Source organism: Gobius niger (assembly GCF_951799975.1).
Source record: "Gobius niger genome assembly, chromosome: 17".
Lineage (NCBI taxonomy): Eukaryota > Metazoa > Chordata > Actinopteri > Gobiiformes > Gobiidae > Gobius > Gobius niger.
The window spans coordinates 23,627,807-23,648,421 of record NC_136868.1 but is presented as its reverse complement, the minus strand read 5'-3'; the positions used below and the strand labels follow the sequence as shown (position 1 = coordinate 23,648,421).

The 20,615-nt window shown below is 42.0% G+C and overlaps 2 protein-coding genes across 2 annotated transcripts in view; one reads left to right on the top strand and one right to left on the bottom strand.

The window, feature by feature from the left end:
- Window positions 1-3,721: 3,721 nt before the first annotated feature.
- foxc1b (forkhead box C1b) lies at window positions 3,722-5,541 on the top strand. The gene has a single exon (XM_079574623.1). The coding sequence runs from the start codon at window positions 3,958-3,960 to the stop codon at window positions 5,275-5,277; it is 1,320 nt and encodes a 439-aa protein (XP_079430749.1). The 5' UTR covers window positions 3,722-3,957; the 3' UTR covers window positions 5,278-5,541.
- A 3,732-nt stretch (window positions 5,542-9,273) lies between these two features.
- gmds (GDP-mannose 4,6-dehydratase) overlaps window positions 9,274-20,615 on the bottom strand; it is a 119,585-nt gene continuing 108,243 nt past the window's right edge. Inside the window, exons 10-11 of the mRNA XM_079575070.1 lie at window positions 10,858-10,926; window positions 9,274-9,657 (exon numbers count right to left, since the gene is read on the bottom strand). Coding sequence (XP_079431196.1) covers window positions 9,595-9,657; window positions 10,858-10,926 — 132 coding nt within the window. The 3' untranslated portion in view covers window positions 9,274-9,594. The remainder of the gene's footprint in view (window positions 9,658-10,857; window positions 10,927-20,615) is intronic.

The following is a 20,615-nucleotide window of genomic DNA, read 5'->3' as shown; positions in this document are numbered from 1 at the left end:
GGCGCCATCTAGTGTCATATAGGAACACCCTGTAACGTGCAACATTTACAGAGCCTGCGATGCCCACTTTCTTCCTTCTCTGTAGACTTATCAATAACATCAATAAAATGTGGATATAGACTATTGCATGGGGGCAATGCATGTGATGAAACTAAATACGGTGAATGCCTCATATGAACACAAACCGTGAGTCTGATAATAAAACCAGGATATTTGGATAGAGAAGCTTACCCATGGGGGCGAGTCAATAGGCATATTATCCACAGATTAAGTCGTGCTCGTGAGCCACAATGAGTCGATAGATCGATCGACAGGAGAAAAATAATATAGCAAATGCGTTCAATTTGCAAAACCCCTCATATCACACAAACCGAACTTGTGACCCCTTCTTCTTCTTTCGGCCTTGTGACCCCTTGTGTGTGGGGTTGGTATTGCAGGTCAGCAGCACAGCCCGTTTCGTTAAAACAAAATATTTCATAGACCTGCCCCATGGTTTTAGGCTATAGACTTATTCAGGTATAAAGTAGGAAAAATATTTCAGTTAAATTCCCCCCCAATCGTCTCTCGGTTGTTTGGTTAAAAGCCTGATTGTGTGGGGGAGAGCCACGTTGTCCATTTCGTGTGGCCTTGAGCGCAGGCCTTCTCCTCAGACCAGTCAACGCTAACACGCATTAATGGCTTGCATATGGATGATTGGCACATATTTATTTGAATTCCGTGTCAAATGTGCTTTCTGGGTGTGTGGCTTTGAGGTCCACGAATATTTGCGGAATTCGCCTCTGTGTCTAATTAGGCTCCTAATACAAACATGGCCCGTCCATATAGAGGCTGCAGTGGGGCCAATGTATCAAAAACATGCATTAGAAATGACATCATGGTCTTGAGGAAAAGTTTGGGGATGAAAAACAAAAATTATGGAAACCTGCAACTCCTTTTTGTTTTTATCTGCGTGTGGCCAACCAATTCAGCAGATGGCGCTGTAGTTCCACATTGCAGGCCACAGGCTGTGCAGAGACCTGTGTATTTTATATTTTCCTGTATCATCTTAAATTACTTTGGATATAAATGGATTATAAATTCCATCTTTTTCTTCTTCTTCTGAAAAATGGTTCCTGTTTTGTAAAACTGAAAAAGGTGTGTTGGGGTCACCAATGGTCACCGATGGTTCAGATCAAGTATGATTGTGTAAGCGGTGTTATGGAGCTTTCTATTGAAACTTAAAGGCAAACTGCATAACATTTTGGACTATACTGTTCCCAAAAATACAAACCCTTCTCCTAATGACCAGCTCAACACAGAAAATGCTATTACTGCAGTGGGTAATTTGGGTGAGAAACTAACCTGTTTAAATCTCAAATTCTTCTGCCTTTAGTCACATCTCCATGGAAACGAGCTGGAGACGCACCCACTCCCGCTAAAGCTGCGGGCATGTCTTAGGAGAGGTGAGCTGCTCACAGCAAAGGCAGTACATTTATGAGGTTTTTTCTTTCTGATGATGAAAACATTTGTCATAAAATAAATGCTTGTGTTTCAATTTTATTCATTAGGTAAAATCCTACTCGGTGTGGCTTAAAGAAAATCGTAGCGTAAAGTACATCGTCTACGAAAGAAATGCATGCTCTTTTTAAGTGTGGCAACCACGTGTTATTCACACAAGGTAAATAAAGTCATAAACCCAGTTGTTTTATAGGCTAAATGAAAAGCCAGAAATTATTTATTCGGATTTGGATTGAAAATAAATTAATTAATTTAAAAAAAACTCATTTCCGCCATAAAATGCAGAATATCAGAATGCTTTTAATTTGAAGGTCCTCAATTCAGGACAAAGCAGCTTTAGCGGAGGTTGCGGTCACTGGGCAAAAAAATGTGTTCTCGTCTCTGGCCACTAAGAGGCGTTAGAGCCTCGCATTCGGACAGTTTGACAATGGTCGTCATAGTGGAAAGAAATGTAGGCTATTATTATTAGTAGTAGTAGTAGTATGTATTTATGTATTTATGTATTTATGTATTTATGTATTATTTATTTATTTATTGCTGAAATGTATGGTTCCACCCTTTTGAATAGCCACGATTGCGGTTTTACGCGCACCATTTTCGCCAAAGGCCCTGATAGATCGATCGTCGACGTATAAAAGAACACAAGCTGGACATAATTAAACATGACAAAATGCAGACCAATGGGTTACTTACAGTAAATAGGCTTTTACGCTTTAGTCCAAAACATGCGATTTGAATGGCCTGTTTTGCGATCACCTCCACAGACCGATAGTCGCGTGCGTAATGCAGGCCTATTTTAGGACTAGTGGGCAGGTCTGTAGTGATCCGTGCGTGGTGTGTGACATAAGGGGTGATTTTCAGGTGTAACCGCCCGAGCGTTTGTTCCTGCTCGGCCTTCCACACGCAGGGAGACGGTAACACATGCAAATGACAGAACAAAGAGTGAGCGATAAATGAGCGCCTTTCTCACATTAACACCGGCTTATCACCACGGCGTCGTTTGGCTCCCAGCTCACATCCTCCTCCTGCTGTTCGCCGTTACCTCCCGTTACCTGAGCCAGGCATCCCACAACATTTGTTTTCCTGGGATTTGCATCTAAATTCTACATGGCCATATTTAACAAAAGCCTCTGGTGCAGATGTGTAAACTAGGAGGGGAAAAGCGCACAATGGTTTTGTTCTGGATTTAAGATCACACACCATCTGTGATGATGTTTACTTAAAAAGACCATCTTATATAAATCTATGGGCGAACATTAATTATAGGCCTAGCACTGGTTCGTTTCTTTTAAGCATTTTGCTTGCCAATGCTATGGGCGGTTTATGTCTTATCATCCAATTTACACTCTTGGAAAATGGCCCGTTTTGTGTTTCGCAAATATAAGAACAAGGAGTCGATACAATGTTGTATTAATTCGAACAGATTGAGACCATGTTAGAAATAACGCCTGGGCCTATACAGACGTTTCGATAAGTCATTAAAATCAAAGCTCTTTGGTGTTTTTGTTTACATTTGTAAGCACGAACATCATAGAAATCGTGAACCAATAAAGCCAGGTCTCTCCTCTCCAGTTGTTCCTGGAGGGGGGTCGATGTAGATGAGCGCAGATGAGCGGGGTCCGAGTATGGCGTGGGTTGATGGCTCTGCTGACACTCGCTCAGTGTGAACGACATTTGGAGCTTTAGCTCTCAAACACCCTGTGCGCATTTCTCACACGTTCAGGGCCAAATGACGCTCATTTATAGGCTCAATGCGTTTCTACGAACGCTGCGTGGGGGGGCGTGCGCGCTTGTTTATTCAGAGGCGCACCAGTCTGAAGACATTGGGCAACGGTGACACCTCGAGCCTCATTAGAGAATCACTCATTTGCGATATGGGAATAAACAGCTGGAATACACTAAGGCAATACACTTTTACTCACAGATTGAACACATTTGTTTAAGTGTTGGAACTACTACTAATACTACTACTAATACTACTATAATAATAATAATAATATATTATATAATAATAATAATAATATAATTATAATTATAATGATCACAATAAAAACAACATGATTTTATGGCCTTCCACACACCCAGAGGTTTAACTCAATCATTCTGAAATAATTGATGTCATTAAGGGAAATGCTGCCTTATGGTCACGCCCTTCAGCGCTCTTTAATAACTCCTTTAGTTTGAGGGAGTAAAAAGGAGGAGTGAATTGAGGAAGGGGGGACTTTTATCAGTTTCCACAGGTTCACTCCATCTTCCAATCGGATGCTGGAGCGCGCGGAGGGAGGGAGGAGCAGCGCAAGCGGCCAAAAGGGAGGAAAGAATGTCGAAGCGTGAAGAAGAAAAAAAGTCTTCGCTGTGCGTGGAACTAGAGCCCTGCCTGTTGCTGGAGTGATCCAAATGTTCAGAGCAGTGCGCACAGACAGACTTTAGAGGACCTTCAGGAGACTGTGCTGAGGCAGGATGCAGGCGCGTTACTCCGTGTCCAGTCCCAACTCCTTGGGTGTTGTGCCTTATATCAGCAGCGATCAGAGTTATTACCGGACCAGCGGCGGCTACACGGGAATGCCAGCTCCCATGAGCATGTACTCCCATGAGCAGTACCCAGCCGGCATGGCGCGCGCCTACGGCCCCTACACGCCTCAGCACCACCAGCCCAAAGATATGGTCAAGCCGCCGTACAGCTACATCGCGCTGATTACTATGGCCATTCAGAACTCTCCAGAGAAGAAGGTTACACTGAACGGCATCTACCAGTTTATCATGGAGCGTTTTCCCTTTTACCGAGATAACAAACAGGGCTGGCAGAACTCCATCCGCCACAACCTCAGCCTCAACGAGTGCTTCGTCAAAGTGCCACGCGATGACAAAAAGCCTGGAAAGGGTAGCTACTGGACCCTGGACCCGGACTCGTATAACATGTTTGAGAATGGGAGCTTTCTTCGGCGCAGGAGGAGATTCAAAAAGAAGGACGTGTTGCGCGACAAGGAAGAGCGGGACACGCGGCAGAAGGAACCCAGGACGCAGAGCCGGGACCAAGATGCTCAGGGCGCACAGCCGGTTCGGATCCAGGACATCAAGACTGAGAATGGGAGCTGCACCCCACCACAGTCAACGTCCCCTGCATTACACGCTGTGCCCAAGATAGAAAGCCCTGACAGCTCGAGCTCCAGCGGCGCGTCCACAGGCAGCCCGTCCACGCGTTCACTTGGAATGGACGAGCAACAGCACGCGCACAACCAGGCCGCAGTACAGGGCTTTTCTGTGGACAACATCATGACCTCACTGCGAGGCTCCCCGCATTCTGACATGTCACCACCACTCGTGGCATCCTCGCGCACTGGTATGCCACTGTCTCTTAGCTACTCACCCGGACAGACATACAGTTCCACGCCATGCGCGCAAAACGTAATCACGAACTCCGGAAGCGGCACATATCACTGCAACATGCAGGCCATGAGCCTTTACGCAGGCGTGGAGCGCGCGACCAGCATCCCACCGGCCACCACCGCCGCTCTGGACGAGGCCTTACCAGAGTACTGTGTCACAACCACGGCCAACAGCAGCCCCAGCGGCCTGAGCCAAGACCACCATCCACATCATGCGCACCAGGGTCGGATCACATCCTGGTACGGAGACCTGGGCCACCTGAGCTACCCGACATCACAGCAGCAGAACTATGCAGTTAACGGGAGTAACAGCTGCCAGATGGGCTTCCCTGGACCCGGTCAGTCGCTGTACCGCGCGTCAGGGGCCTTCGTCTATGACTGCGGCAAGTTCTGACCCACGCGCGCGTAATGTCTGCGCACGCTTTGTATTTGTACCGTTTATGGACAAGAGTTTTCATATCGAGGCGTGTATCACCAAAGACACGTAAGTTTTCCTGCTTCGTTCCGAACAGTGGTTGACTGTAAATTAATCTTAATAGTAATTTATTTTTAGATGGAGGGAGTGGTCAGAGACTCTGGACCAAACATTTTATAACGTCTCTGCAGTCTCATTAATAACTAAGTGCCTATATTGTTGTATAGAGATAGAGGGATTGTGTAGTTCAGTATTTTATTCACCTTGTTCATGTTCAAAAGGCATTACCTTATGTTTCATAATAAAGCGACTCTATTTGAGATAAGTTTGGAGTGATTTATTAGCTCAGGGTTTATACAAAAAAAATCCACGTATAGTTGGCTCTAATGGATTTCTCACCCTAATTTGTAGTGATTTAAAAACTAGAGGGAAAAAGGGAACATCTAGCAAAGAATAGACTGCAGTCTGCCAGCTGCTATTATTTTTGTCCAATTGCAGCTAAATAGCTGAATTACTTTACTTTTTTTTTTTTTTTTAACTCTTCGATTAATATTAAACAAAAACATATGAACCATTCAAACAAGCCACAATAATGAGGCTCTCCCTAAGGTGTCACATCAATTTTCTTGCAAAATGACAAAAAGTATTTTATTTTCGGAGCAAAGGTCGTCGTTGTTTATTTGGCACATTATCATTTATGGTAAAATGTCAGTTTTAAACACATGAGATCACAGACAAATATATGAACATTATCAAACAAAGCTGGTTAATGTATTCAGTTTTAGAATAGGCTGCTAGAGCTGCGCTAAAAACACATTTCAGTGCAGTCCTCAACGTGCAGTGTGTGTAAAACCCGGACTAGTGCGCACAGGTTGTTTTCACGTGATGCGTGCGGTAAACAAAACGCACGTGTTTGAACTCGGCCTCTTACAAACAACTGTGTCGACAGCGGCCGTTTAGGGAATGGATGCTGCGCTCATGCGGCACTAGTGGCTAAAATCCAACAGAATATCTCTTTATAGACAAAAACACTCTCATGACGTTCAGCGCATGCATTTGTAATGGCGTTGGAGCAGCAGAGGCCTATAGAGTTAAATCCAGTTTATTATTATTGTATAATTATTTCTATTATTTGTTTTCCTTCCCAAGTTAAATGTAATTTTGAGGTGCAAATTAAAAAGGATACCAAACGGCTTTGGCAATGGCGTAGTTCGGCTAATTCCGGAAACACTGACCAAGTAGGCCCAATAATCATGATGATGAAGACAATAGGCCTAATAATAACAATAACAATAACAATAACAATAATAATAATAATAATAATAATAATAATAATAATAATAATAATAACAATAATAATAATAACAATAATAATACGAATACTACGACTACGACTAGACTACTACTACTAATAATAATAATAATAATAATAACAATAATAATAGTAATCATAGTAATACTATACGCACTAATACGCACTCACTTACACTTTATTGTTCACGTGCGTCTCCATCAATTTGCTGATGTCAAACATGTCAACATGTGAGTGACAGGACATGTTCCGCCCTTAAGCAGTCCACCTGCTAAAGCGAAGACACCGATGAGAAATCCTCACTGCACATTTAAAAAAGGGGGAAACGTCCTTCACGTGTGACGTGGACAATAAGAAGCGAGGGGGCAGATGAGAACCTTGATTTATTGTGGAGCAGGACAAGGCACGACAGGGCGAGGATTAGGCCTGCAGGTCACCAGTCAACAATGTGTCGAGGAAAGCTATAGGCGACAGGCACGGTCCTCTACTTGTCTGTTCACTGACCACTACTTTCCCATTCGGGGTGGCTCATGGCGGAGTTTATTAAGCTGTTGACTGGAAATAAAAGGCCTCAGGAGGAAAGGGGTCCTTCAGTCTGGGATACCTGCTGCCAAACGTATTAGGGCATTGGCTGCGTAATGAGAAGCGATTAGACCTCTGTGAAGAGAGATCACCAAGAAGAAAATAGACGTGGCCTAAAGGTATCATAGTTTGGATAGATCTCTGCTGCTGTTCTGGCTCCAGGTGTGCGTCAGGACGAGCAAAGAGGGCATGCAGGCCCCTTTATCCTTAGAAGCACAAGAGAGGCACTGACTTCAACACGCACGTTCTGGTCAGGCAAAACGTGAAGAATAAATGTTGTCTCTAAAAACAAATCACAACACATTTTATGCACATACGTGGAAATTAAATTTTGAGTGAATGATTAAATTAAACAGGCCTAAAAATAGAATAAGTGCTGTTGTTGCGTCACACGTGAATTATCAATACTATGTTAAAACTTTACATAGGCCAAAAGAAGCGTTTTACCGCTTTACGCGCGTGCAGGATCAGTTTGAGCACTTAATACTGGGCCATTAAGTGCGTAATTATAACTCTCCACATGAACGAGTGTTTATGCGCAGCAAAATATTATCTCAAATAAAAAAGAAGTGTCTCTGAACCAAAAGTAACATTTTATGAGGATCATAATTTTAACAGCATGGGGAGTAGAACTGCACAAATATTTGTTATAGCAATAATTTTGTACTCCTTTATTTAATGCCTTTATTGTTTGAGGGTTGTTCAAAATTTAACATTTCACTAGTGTTGTCTTTCTTCACGCAGTATTACAGGTAAAAAAGAAACACATTTAATTGGGAAGACTCCTAAATAGTTTATAATTCAACATCATTTTTGACACACAGAAAGCTTGGTGGGGAACACGCTGTGATGCCAAGTTTCAGATTGCCCTGACACAATTGGAAATGAAATCAGTCAAACTAACTTAAATGAACTGAAGGATACATTTTCGATTTGTCGCATTAATTATAAGTAAAATGGATTGGATGAATTGAGTAAATAATTCAAAAGTACTGAATTGGAATTGCTGCTGTAATTCTGTCTTTGCAAAGCTGAATCCCACGTCACCATAAGCCCCTTGGGGACATTAAAGTTGAACCTGTAACAAACTGTGCTAATATGTTAATGCTACTATTCATTATTATTCAACAAAAAAAAGTTTCTGAAATGCTTTAGTCAAAACTCCTCCTGCTCTGGACACTGTGGTCATCTCATGAGCTCAAATGGACCGTTAAAGCTGCTAATCCTCTGCAGTTGTTTGTAAAGCCGTCTCAAAGGCCCTTTACTTCTCACTCGGCCCCGTCCGGATCTCGATGCGTTTGGCTTTTATTTCCTTGCCAACATTAAAGCTGATGGGAGCCGTGCGGCGGCTGCTGAGGGCGTGCTGCACCTGTGCGCGTCTCCAAAGGCAGGCCTGACCGAGCGCCGCGTGTGTTTCTGAAGAGCCACATCTGCTTCTAATCTGAGCCCCCGGACCTCGACGCCACAGCCCCAGCAGCAGCAGCAGCAGCAGCAGCAGCAGCAGCAGCAGCAGCGGCAGCACGACTCACTCAGCCTTTAAAAGTCCTGGAGGTGTTGTCCTCCAAACACACGCAGTCCCACCTTTCTCGGAGCTCACCGCCGGCGCTCTATACGGGACACACACACACACACACACACAGAGGGGAAGGCGGCGGAAAACGCACACTCAAATCAAGTTACTTTATCCACATGTGATATTTTAACAAAAAGACTAACGTGTGAGTGGGACGAGCTGGTGTGGAGTATATTGTGTGCTGCTTTTAGGGCACAGAAATGATCAGTGGTTGTACAAATATTGATGTGTGCGATGTAGACGATTCCCCAACGCTTAAAAAGGGGTTTAACATACATCACTATTTTGGATCTTCAAACCGAGTCTGAAGGAATATTTTAAAGTACATTCATGCATTTAGTGCCTTACGCTCGCATTTTGTGCCAATGTCAACAGATTGTACCGAGGCCCGCACTTAGAAAAAGCTTTGCTCGTCGAACGCGGCAAGAAAAGAAAAGACATTGAGAATTATCTGACGGTAAAAAAAAAGGCATTTTATTGTATTTAAATTGATCACAAAACCTTCATTTACAGTAGAGTGATTACAGCATATATTATTTCATTTGAATCCACTGCAACACAAAGGTCATAAACATTCACTCACAATGATTAAAAGCATAAATACCCTTTCATTCTATTCTAAAGATATGAACTGTGGTAAAAGCAGGAATGACAAATCATGAACTGGTAAAAAAAAAAGAAAAAAAAAAAAGGCAACAAATGGTTCAATTCCTTAATTAATTAGAAAAGCGGGGAGAGAAAAAGACAGTTTCCTTCATTTGGAAAAATCATAGAAAAAGTGGGGTCAAAAGTCTGGAGTGTCACATGGCGCGAGTTTGTCCAATACCACTCAGGCGTTAGGATTCTTCTTCATGAGCTCGATGTCTGCCTCCACCATCTCCTGCACCAGCTCCTGTGCAACAGCAGACAGAACATGTTAAAAAACAAACATAATATTTAATTGCTTGAATTCATTTATAGCAATCATTTTTTGGTTGTTATAATTACAGGTGCTCGTCATTTAATTAAAATATCATGAAAAAGTGCATTCACTTCTGTTATTCAACTTAAACTGTGAAACTAATATATGACAGACTCATTACATGCAAAGTTACATATGCATTTGTTATCATGTATTTGTTATCATTTTTGATTATTGTGGCTCAGCTTGTAAAAAGCCCAAATTAAAAATCTCATAAAATCTTTATTTTGAAAATGATAAGCCAAAATCATCAAAATGATAATAAACAAAGGCTTGACATATCTCACTTGGCATGTCATGATCATAATGTCATAAATTAGTTTCACATTTTAAGTTGAATAACAGAAGTAAATTGACTTTTTTATGATATTCTAATTATATGACGAGCACCTGTAGATGCAGCACTGTAGCGCAATGAGAAACAACTACGATTTTGCTTATTGTTTCGCTATTTATTAATAAAAAATGTATTGATATTAATTTGAAAATCATGTACTTAAGAAAAATGAAACAACTTTATCCTTAAAAGATTGAATCACATATCTAACCATCGATCATTGATTTATTGATTTATAATGAGTACGTTTCAAACAAAATAAATAACACCAATAAAAAAGGGAAGGCGTAATAAGCAGCTAGATTTTTTGTATGCAAAGGTGCTGGTGTTGTCATATTTACGGCATGTTTGAAATGGAAATGAACAAAAAACATTTTCAAAGCTTAAGAAAAGTAAATATATATATACACGCTCGATCATCAGGATATTAAACAAGAACGTAGTTTGGTGAAACTTCAATCAGATAATGTCACAGCCGAAAGAAAGAGATCATGCAAAAGGAGGAACATCAAATGGAGTGCATTTTCAGAGCAGATTCAGACGGAGAGGGTGAGGCAACAGTCGAACTACTGCCAACTTTCACTACTTCTGTGTAAGTACAAGCATTCTGAGCCACCTGCGTAAACAAACACTACACTTTGCCTCAAATGTGGCTGTCAGGTTTTGCGTTGTCACAAAGAAGAAGCGATAAACTCTTGACAGCGTTGCTATAAATGAGAATAACATTTCGTACCTTGGCTTTCATAGCAATGCTTTCTGAGAGTGCTACCAAGGATGTGCAAACCAGTACATACCGCAAATGTTACCCGTGGCTTCCAACCGAACGACTGGTACGCTTTGGAGCTGTCCCCTTGAAGAAAGTCCTGCACACAAATATCAAAAGAAAAGAACCATCAGTATAAAACAACAGAATTAAGATCTGTCAGTCCCGAGGTGTCGCGCTAAAGACATTTCGCAAAAAAAATTTAGCCGCGCACATATCTTGTCTCTTGGGGGGAGAAAGCGAGGTCATCGAGTCTCACTGGCCATCAATCCGCCGAGCCCCCCCTCCCGCCTCCCGTCAAACCTCCCGCCGTCCGCCCCCCCCCCCTTGCACCGATGCGTTCAGACGGCCCCGACCGCTGCCGGAGCATGATGAATTGTGGGACTCTGGTGGTGCGACCCCTCCTCCCCCCAGCCCCTCACTCGTTTCGCCTCCTGTAGAGTTTTACTCCGAGTTCAACATCCAGAGAGACCCGGCTGAGGACCACCAAAGAGTCAGAAAGCTGTACTCGAAAAAAAAACAAAAAAACAGAAGGCTACACTTTTCAAAGCCGGTATGTATTTAATTGTACTCTCGTAATGCGCACGTGTGTCTGGTGAGTAAACAACACAGACCTGAGTTTGGCCTCACGTTGCTTTCGCTATCAAAGCAGAGAGAAAGAAAAAACAAACTTCGTGATCAAAACTTGAAAGAAAGTTTGATAAAAATCTTCCACGGTTCACGCCAGCATGCAAGAAAACCGGACTGACCTGAAATCTCCCTTCAAGAGGGATGAACGAATATTATGATGATGTATTTGGGGATTAAGAAATAAGAAAAGAATAAGAAAAAATGTACGATACTAATTAGCAAATGCGTGACATTTTAATATTTTACGTTCTTTAACTTCTTTTACAAAATATTTGAGAATACATCTATTTTTCAATGTAGCCAATCCACATGGGCGCCTTAAAACACATCTAAAAACACATTACTGCGAATCTATACGGTGAGAATAGCGTCCATGCTAGGAGGATCAAGCGCTGCGTTTCCATCTGACACGGCGCCTCTTGAAAATGTCTTTTCTTCGTGATCTTATTACAGAGGAACGCTCGGAAGCTGCAGTGGCATAGCAGGGGCTTTTAGTGCGCAGGGACCCACATCTCAGCCCTAATCACACACTATGGATTCCACACAAAAGGCAAGTCAAGAACACTGAACACACGCGTCGCCAGCCGACAAGTACAGGCCCAGTTCTACCGCTCACATCTTTGGCCTGGCCTAAAAAACCAGGTCAGTCAGGGGTGAAGATGAAATTTCATTTTTAGCCCATGGGATAAAAGAGCGCTTTTGCATGTGAGAAGCTCTTTATTACACCAATCCATTTTTGGCTCCCCGTAGCCCATAACTGGAAACATTTGCAGACTAATTATCCAAAGCAATGAGAGAATTCATCATGGGGCTGAATGCAATTATTACAGGGAGACTGACTCCACAATTACATGAAATAATCCACTTGCTTCATAATTATATTGATTGGAGCTGGTAATGGAGAGTGTTCATCTGAAGTGGGCTGAGAGCAGAGCCTTGTCACGAAACTGCTTTGACTGCTCATATTTGGAGAGATGTGATGAGGGAAAAGTCACATGGTCTTGATGCAGCTTTGTGATTGGTTACCTTACACCAAGAGGGCAGATTTGATGAAATGCGGATCTTTTTGGTATCTGAGTTGAGGAATCTGGGGAAATAAATGGGCTGTAAATGTTGGATGAAGGCCAGCAGATAAGGCATTGTGAAAAGAAACTTGAGGACGAGTACATGGATAAAAGTTGATACATTGGATAAAACACAATAAACAAAAGTAAAAGTAAACCAAATGAAAAAGAGCTGTGGTCACCCTTTATATTAAGGTGTGCTTGTTAAGTGTTAATAAGGTATTAATAAGCATTAATAATATGCTTGTAGAATACTAATACACTGCTTATTATACTTTTATCTGTTAACATACTAATAGGCCATTAATAATACGCTTATTCATAACGCTTAACCTAACCCTCACCCTAAAATGATTACTAATGCTTATTAATACTTAAAGGGGCTAGATGCAAGTTAGCCATTTTATACTCACTACTGCCACCTCAGGTCATACATGTAACTGCACCTTCTATATTAAACTTGTGCATGACAGCAGTTCGGACCGAATTAACACACTTTTGTGTGACAGTGCAGGATTTTAGAGGCAGTTGTGGTGAACAGGTCTGGGCTCATTCTACACATTAGGACATTTTTGGAACATGTAAGGGGAGGAAAAGACTTAATTTTTTAACATTTTTAAACTCTGTATAGTTCCTTTAATGAGCACACCTGAATCTAAAACGATGCTAGATCTGTTAATATTAAAACAGTTGTGCATTGTCCAAAGCATTGATTGTTAAAGTTATTCTAATTTCACATGACATGTATATTGATAAACATTTGTTTATGAAGCCTTGATCTCATTAAAACTCATGTTAACTCTTCTCTGCACACCCACATGGCACAGTATATGAAGAGTGGTTTTACACATAACAATAAAGTTATAACCGTTATCTAAAGCCTCATATCACCTTCAATCCACATGAACACATCCGTCATCATCGCTGCTCTGTAAAAATCCAGCTCAGACTGGAAGCCCGGCATCTGCTGAAACCCGACTCTGCCGTGCCATAACGTCTCAGCACACCAGCGCACCGCTCATCCAGCAGGAAGTTAATCCCAAAGCCTGGCTTCTCTCACCCGGGCTTTGTGCAGGTGACAGACACTCGCGCCCTCACAAATCCCTGAGTCGACCGCCGCCGCTCACTGGAATACGGGCTGCTAACGAGAGCGCGGCGCGGACAAGTGAACTCACCCCAAACAGAGCATGTAGCATGTAATTCAACATGAACTGCTAACAGATGGGGGAACAATATAATCTTCATATGGATCCGATTTGGAACTGAACCCAACGTTTTGGCACATCCTGTTTAATACGGCGCTCGGCCTGTGTCTGGGTATATGCAACATGCAGTGACGGTGCAAACTAAATCAACAATGTCAAACTCAGCTAAGGTTAAAGCCACACTGCGGACAACTCAAAATACAACCAATATGGAGAGTGGTGCCATATAAGCGTCAGATGATCAGCAATCGGCACAGACATACAGAAATAGGGCCTCAAGTACAGATCTCCTGTTTGGTGTGACATGCAGTAAAAGGAAAACAGAAATACTCATTGCCAATATAAATACCTGTCTGTGATGAAGTAAATGCTTGTACTAATTTAATGAGTGAAAATGTTATGTAGTATTGCTTTGAGATGCACCTAATAAAAACAACGCACATCGATAAAACATCATGCTTGAAGACACATGAAGGCAGGGCAATCTGGTTTGTGCCACCGGTAATGCCCCTTGACTCTGTATTTGGTACACAAATTCAGAGGGCAAACAAAAGTTACATTTTCCTTCCAGGACGTATTTTGAAATTCAAATTGGGATTTAAACTATCAACCTGCCCGTGACAGATGTCAGCTCTGTCTTGCCACAGTGGCCCAAATTCTAGCATTCTAGGTTAAATATGGCTGTCAGAAGAGCAATAAAACTGCAGTAAAACTCCTCATGCTCAGGTAACTCTTGGCAATGCAATTTTTGAAAAGTCACATCAAAACAATTCGAGGACCCTACTGCATTCAAACCTTATTTGTGGCCACCTGAGGTCAAAAGCAAAGCAGGATCATGTTTATGGGAACACTTTGGTGATGTTCCAAGGTCTCACGAGAGGGAAGGTCACCACCAGTAAATGCTAGTATGTTTTTTTTTAAGGTATCTTTCATCAATAAGCCCCCAGGTTAAGATCAATATGCATATTTTATTCCATTTACAGGCTGAAAAAATGTTATGCAGAATGTCTTTAAGGTCAAGAACTCCCAAACACAAAGATCCCTAATATTAATCCCGTTCATCATAAACCTGGCACACTCCGCAGGCCTTTCGTGCTCCTCCTGTCAGCCCTTTCTCTCCAACACCCGCACCCTAATAAAAACGAGAAACCATAAAAATAATCCTTGCAAATGCACAAGCCAGAGATAAATAGAGTGCGATCACGCTCCATAAAGCGCGCAGGCTGTAAAAGGCACTCTACGCAGGCATTTGACGCAAAGGAATTCTGGTATCGCCGCAAAGACGTATCAATAAATCAGAACGCACGCTGGGATTGACCCACACGGAGCGAAATTCAGGTGTAAAAAGCACCTCAATATCAAGACTGGAAAACTGTCCCCCCCCCCCACCCTCAAAAAAAAAAAAAAAAACACATTTATTTTTCTTCCATTTCTGGAATCTCGAATGTTCCCAAGAAAGCAGAGATGCATGCTGGGAGCCTTTGTGATGTGGTTTTAGGAGTCCAGTTAGTAGCATCTCTGGCATTCGTACAGTGGTGGACATAAGAGGGACTTCAAAGTGGACGTAAGATGAAAAAGGAACAAAAAGGCTGTGAGAGCTCGGGGTCTCTTTGTCCCCAGATGTTCCAGGCCAGACCGAAACGCAGTGAGCTTTGACCTCGCTGGGGGTTTAAATGGAAGCCCTTGCCTGGGATCCCAAGCTTTTTATACCCGGGATGGAGTCGCATGATGAGGACACAATGGAGAAAAAAAAAGGCGTCCGTGCGTTGACGTCAGAGTGGCAGGAGGAGGAGGAGGAGGAGGAGGGGGCGGGTGCATCCAGGTGTGTGAGAGTGAGAGAGTGATCTGTGCGGAGATAAATGCTGGGGTAAACGGGGAAACCGGTCTGACAATCAGAGCGCAAATTATAAATCTGTCATTGGTCAAGGCCTTGTAGAACGAAAGACGACGGTAATCACTACCACAGCAAAGATTTTATCAACACAAGTTTACGTAAATGCTTTGAAATGCGTACTTTTATTACTATTATTGAATTACTATCGATGATACATTTATGCCCGCTTCAGCCCATTTGTACACTATTTACAGATATAAGTAAATTAGATTGCTTGCATGTCAAGCGCTAAATGTCTCAATCTTCCCTTGGCTGTATTTCTTCACCAGGATAATGTTATTAGCACATTTAAATCACATCTTTCCTGATTCACTGGACCCGTTTAATTCTTCCGTACTGTACTGGCAAAAAAGAATCCAGGGCTGACTGTGGAGTACGCTGTGTCTGCAATAGTGCAGAGGTTTAGGTCTTCATTTCACAGAAATGGTAAAGTCTTGAGGGATACACGTCAGTATTAGCCCCTTTCAGTGAGAGTTCAAAGGTCAGGTCCAGTATGTGGTCCACGGAAAACACAGCGAGAGTTATAGCTCAGGTTTCCTTTCCTGGCTCCCCATGCGGCTTGGCCCTCACACAATGTGCTAAGTGACCTCTATGGGGTGGCCCTGTCACCCTGAAGACAGCGCACATGGGTCTTACATTTGAGGAAGATCGCCACCTTAAAATGACCACATAAAGTAATGAAAATAAGGATGCAATCCAATATGCAGATGTTATGATGACCATTTTATTTCCTCCTTGACATCCATCTGGTAAAATGATTGCATCTAATTATATGTATCCAGGTATGTATATGTATGTGGGTGTATGTATTTGTGTGCAAAAGATTAAGACTAAAAATGTGTTTATTGAGTGTATTTGGCTGCACAGGGATGGAGCTGGCAAACTGGGCATTTTAGCTTTCACTTTGACATGTGAAAGTACCAAATAACATTCTCCAGACTCATTATATTATGGTATCAGGACACAACTGCATAAAATTGCGCCCTCTACAAAAAAGAAAACGAAAAAAGAAAAAGCGCTACATCTTTGTAACAAACCACAACCATCCTCTGCTGTCTCTCTCTGGCCGTCTGCGTTGATTACTCTCCATCAGCGCTCATTAAAATTCCTGGGGGAGCACAGTGATAAATATTTACCCATTTGAGGACACACTCCACACACACTCCAAACACTACGGAGGAGCGGGATGTGAGCGCGAAAGAGTCAAGTGCCCAGAGGCTCCGGCAGCACAGAGAGACCAGAGAGCTGTGTACATGTGAGCCACTTAGTGTCAAGATAGCCGTCAATTTATGAGGCTTAACTGATCCAGCGTTGTGTTTCAGTGCGTATTGTGAGCCAGAGAACAGAATGAAGTGTCTATAATTTGGAAATGATTGCAACATGGAATAATGTTCCAATATTAGCCTGGGAATTCATGAAGTCTCGGTGGAAATGAGACTTCATAAATAGTGATGGTGTTTTTTTGTATTGAAGAGATAAGAAATAGTCCTTGATTAGGCAAGTTTTGAAAAATCTATTACAGTGTGGGGATGTACGTTTGGAAATGGATTAAAATATGCCACTATATCATCTTTGTTTGAGTAATTCTGTGATATTGTGAGATTACAATTTGGTGATGAATTTGCAACACAATGGAAGAAACGTGCATTTTCTGACAGCAGCCTCCGAACATTTAGTTTTATGCTTTACAAGGATGCAGCTCTATGCATTTAAGTTCAAGCTGGGAGACGCATATTCAGCACCACCCACCACCATCCAACCATCGCCTCATCATCAGTCTCACCTCCACCTTCAGCGCAGCCAATCATCTCACAGGATCTCACATTGAAACCAGCTCCGCCACGTCCGCATCGCCACCTCTGCATCACCTGGCTTCGGTCCAGTCTCCCATACCACAATGTCCAGGCTCCGGGGGAAGACGTCCCTAAAGCTCTTCTAATCCGCTCAAGCATAATATATTCATTCATGTCAATAAAGCTGTCTGATTGGTTCTTTTGTTTCTGGCTGAGACCTAAACATTAAACCGGCAACTGCAGCCACACACTATTTCCATCCTTGCATTGCATTATGAGTGCACACAGGAAACTGTTCAGAATCTGTACAGTCAGCATTAAGGCACCAAAGTGAGAAGTTTCAGGAGGGGCCATCATGCGGCGAGGCTCAGGTGACGGGGGTTAAACCAAAGCTGATCACAAGCCATGTGTGTTTAGTCTGTTAGTGTGTGTCTACTATCATTTAGATGGAGTAAAACTAAGCTCTTGGCTTTGAGTGAGAAAGAATGTGAGAATTTCTATGAGCCGTGATGTGTCTTATATTTCTGTCAACATCAAAGTCGCACACAATCTAGCTTCTGTAAACATTTAGCATTCTTTATCATTTAGTAAAAATGGAGCCAGAATCAGCAGAAAGTCAGTTTGTACAATGAAAATACCATAAATAACTCTAACGTTCTTCGAACTTCAAATTTGCACAATTAAGTTTCAGAACTATACATTACGCAATAATTTTAAGAAAAACACAATAAAAAACTGTTTGGAAATGTATTAAGGAACCTTAATACATTTCAAAAGAAAGAACAAAAGAAAGAAAGAATATGTCCATTCAAGAAAATTGCCACATAAGAGTGAGTGCACAAAAGGTATATATATTGAAGAAGGGCTATGGAAATTGGAGACTTACTTTCATTTGTTTTACTTATGTTTAATAGCAACTATGTTTTCTTGTAAGCTAAAGAAAATTAGGCCATGTGTCATGAACTAATACTGGGATAAGATCACGTAGATGTATAATGCTTTGCATCTTTCTTATACCATTATAATATGTGCCAATATGTGACTATCTCACTAGTGGTGCTAATGGTATTGAATGTTTATTGTACATGTCATATATCATATGAAAACAGTCTATGGACTTTGTCAAAGGACAGTTTATGGGAGATGATGAGTGTCCATTACAATGCCTCGCTGACTGACTGTGAACGTCTGTTTGCTCAATAAATCTAGACCGGTTACTGCTGCCTCTCTGGTTTGGATTTTCAACTTCGGCAGGGCCCAGAGCACTGTCTGGTCAGAGACATTATTTAAGCAAATTAAATGGTAACAAATCATCACGTGACTAAGAAATGACTACATGTGCATCAAACACATTATGTTATGTTTACTTTAAATGCATTTGGGGGGCTGCAGGTTTTAGACAGGGGGAACTGATCCGTCTTCAGTACGAGCAGCGAGGGCTTCAAGAAAAAAGTTTGGGATTAACTGCAGTGAATGGATAAATTATACCAGTATTATTGGTACAATTACGGGTTTAGTAAATACAACACAAGTGGGGGGAAGCAGAGCCTTGAGGAACTCATTCTCTCATTGAAAGCTGCCTTTCTATGCATAAAAAAGGTGAGTTCTTCTTAAAACAAAACAGACACAAACAATTAAACTTACAACACAACTAATATTAGAAAACTATAGTGAGGTGAGGGCTGTAGAGGCAGAGGTGATATATAAACTCTAATGTTCCTCTGGCTCTGCTCTCTGTGGGATTGGGGTTAGCTGAGGTGGATCCAAATGGACTCCTGCCTCACACACTATTTATTAGTCTCCTGTCCCTTTAGCGTCTTTTTCATCCTGACTGATCTACGCACATCTTTGTCCTCAGTCACTGCTCATGCTCAACAAAATACTTATCTGCAAAAAAGAAAAGAAAAGTGAGACGACCTATACATTTATTCTAGATTTCCCTTGTATGAGCAAAGCTGTGGCGGCACATTAGACTAATGTAGAGCCACTCTGATAATAAGATAACAAGATCCAATAACTCTATATTAGACTCATGAACGGAATAACCTGTTCCAGCCATTTGAACTGCTCTACTGCACTACGTGGTATGTCCACACTTCGATACGCTGCTATCACTATGTTCACCTGCACATCTGTGAATACAATCCCACTGTTGTCTTTGTCATATTCAACTTTTTATGTATTTATTTTAACCTTCTTTATGCATGCCCTTATAGCCTTATAGTTTTCAAGATTTTATAGCTTATTTTTTTTAGCTAAATTCTGTGTTATATGAAATATTTGGAGTTTGTGAACCTGTTCTCAAACAATGGCAATAAATACTATTCTGATTTTGATCCTGAAAAGTTCAGGTTCAGAAAGTTACTTTGAATTAATGTTAATGTGTATTGTGATATTCAGGTAGTGCCAATAGTCAGGGCTTAAAATGTCTATACACTTTAAAACTGAACAAATACATGGTCAGGTAAAACTAGCATGCATCACGCTTTCACACTTTTTAACTGTCCCGCTGGTGAGGGAGGGATGTGTTTAGGGTTAGATGACACAAAGGACAAGAGCCAGCCAACTATAGGCAACATCTCCTTTGCATGGCTGTTTCCTCTGAGAGCAACATTCCTGCTGTTATCAGCCCAATAATCTGCCGTTCTCATCGTGCCCAAACAGGGAGAGTCAAAAGTCACTCCTCCATCGCGCGCTCTTGCACCACTCTTTCTCCTGTCTGTAGCAGCTGATAGAGCCGATAAGGTCTGCAGGAAAACAGCCAGCAGTGTGTCGCTCAGAATGGGCCGAGCACACTGAGCATGCGCCAAAACTTTATAATCTGCCTTCATATTCCAAAAGTGTAGTATTGTGGAAATTAATGAATTACAAGTGCTACTACTGTAGTGGTGATAAAGGTGATTAACAAGCTTAGCAACGCAGTATTATAAACTACAAAGCAGTATTTGCAGTCTCTAAATTTAGCCGCACATTAAAATCCAGAAGTTATTTTGATAATGGATTTACAAGCAACAAGTGAGCCCTAATGCCTGGATGATAAACGGCGGGGAGAAGTAATGTGACAGGGCGGCTTTAGGGTTACGGGAACGTGGGGGCTCCCGAGTTCAACAGCCTTGTAGAGAAGAAGTGACATATGAGTGTGTGAAGACTAGGGCAAGAGCAGGGCTAGAATTAATTACCCAATCAAGATAACCAGCCGGGGA

Coding starts and splice junctions, on each gene's coding strand:
- foxc1b (XM_079574623.1), top strand. CDS start 3,958: ATGCAGGCGCGTTACTCCGTGTCCAGTCCCAACTCCTTGGGTGTTGTG.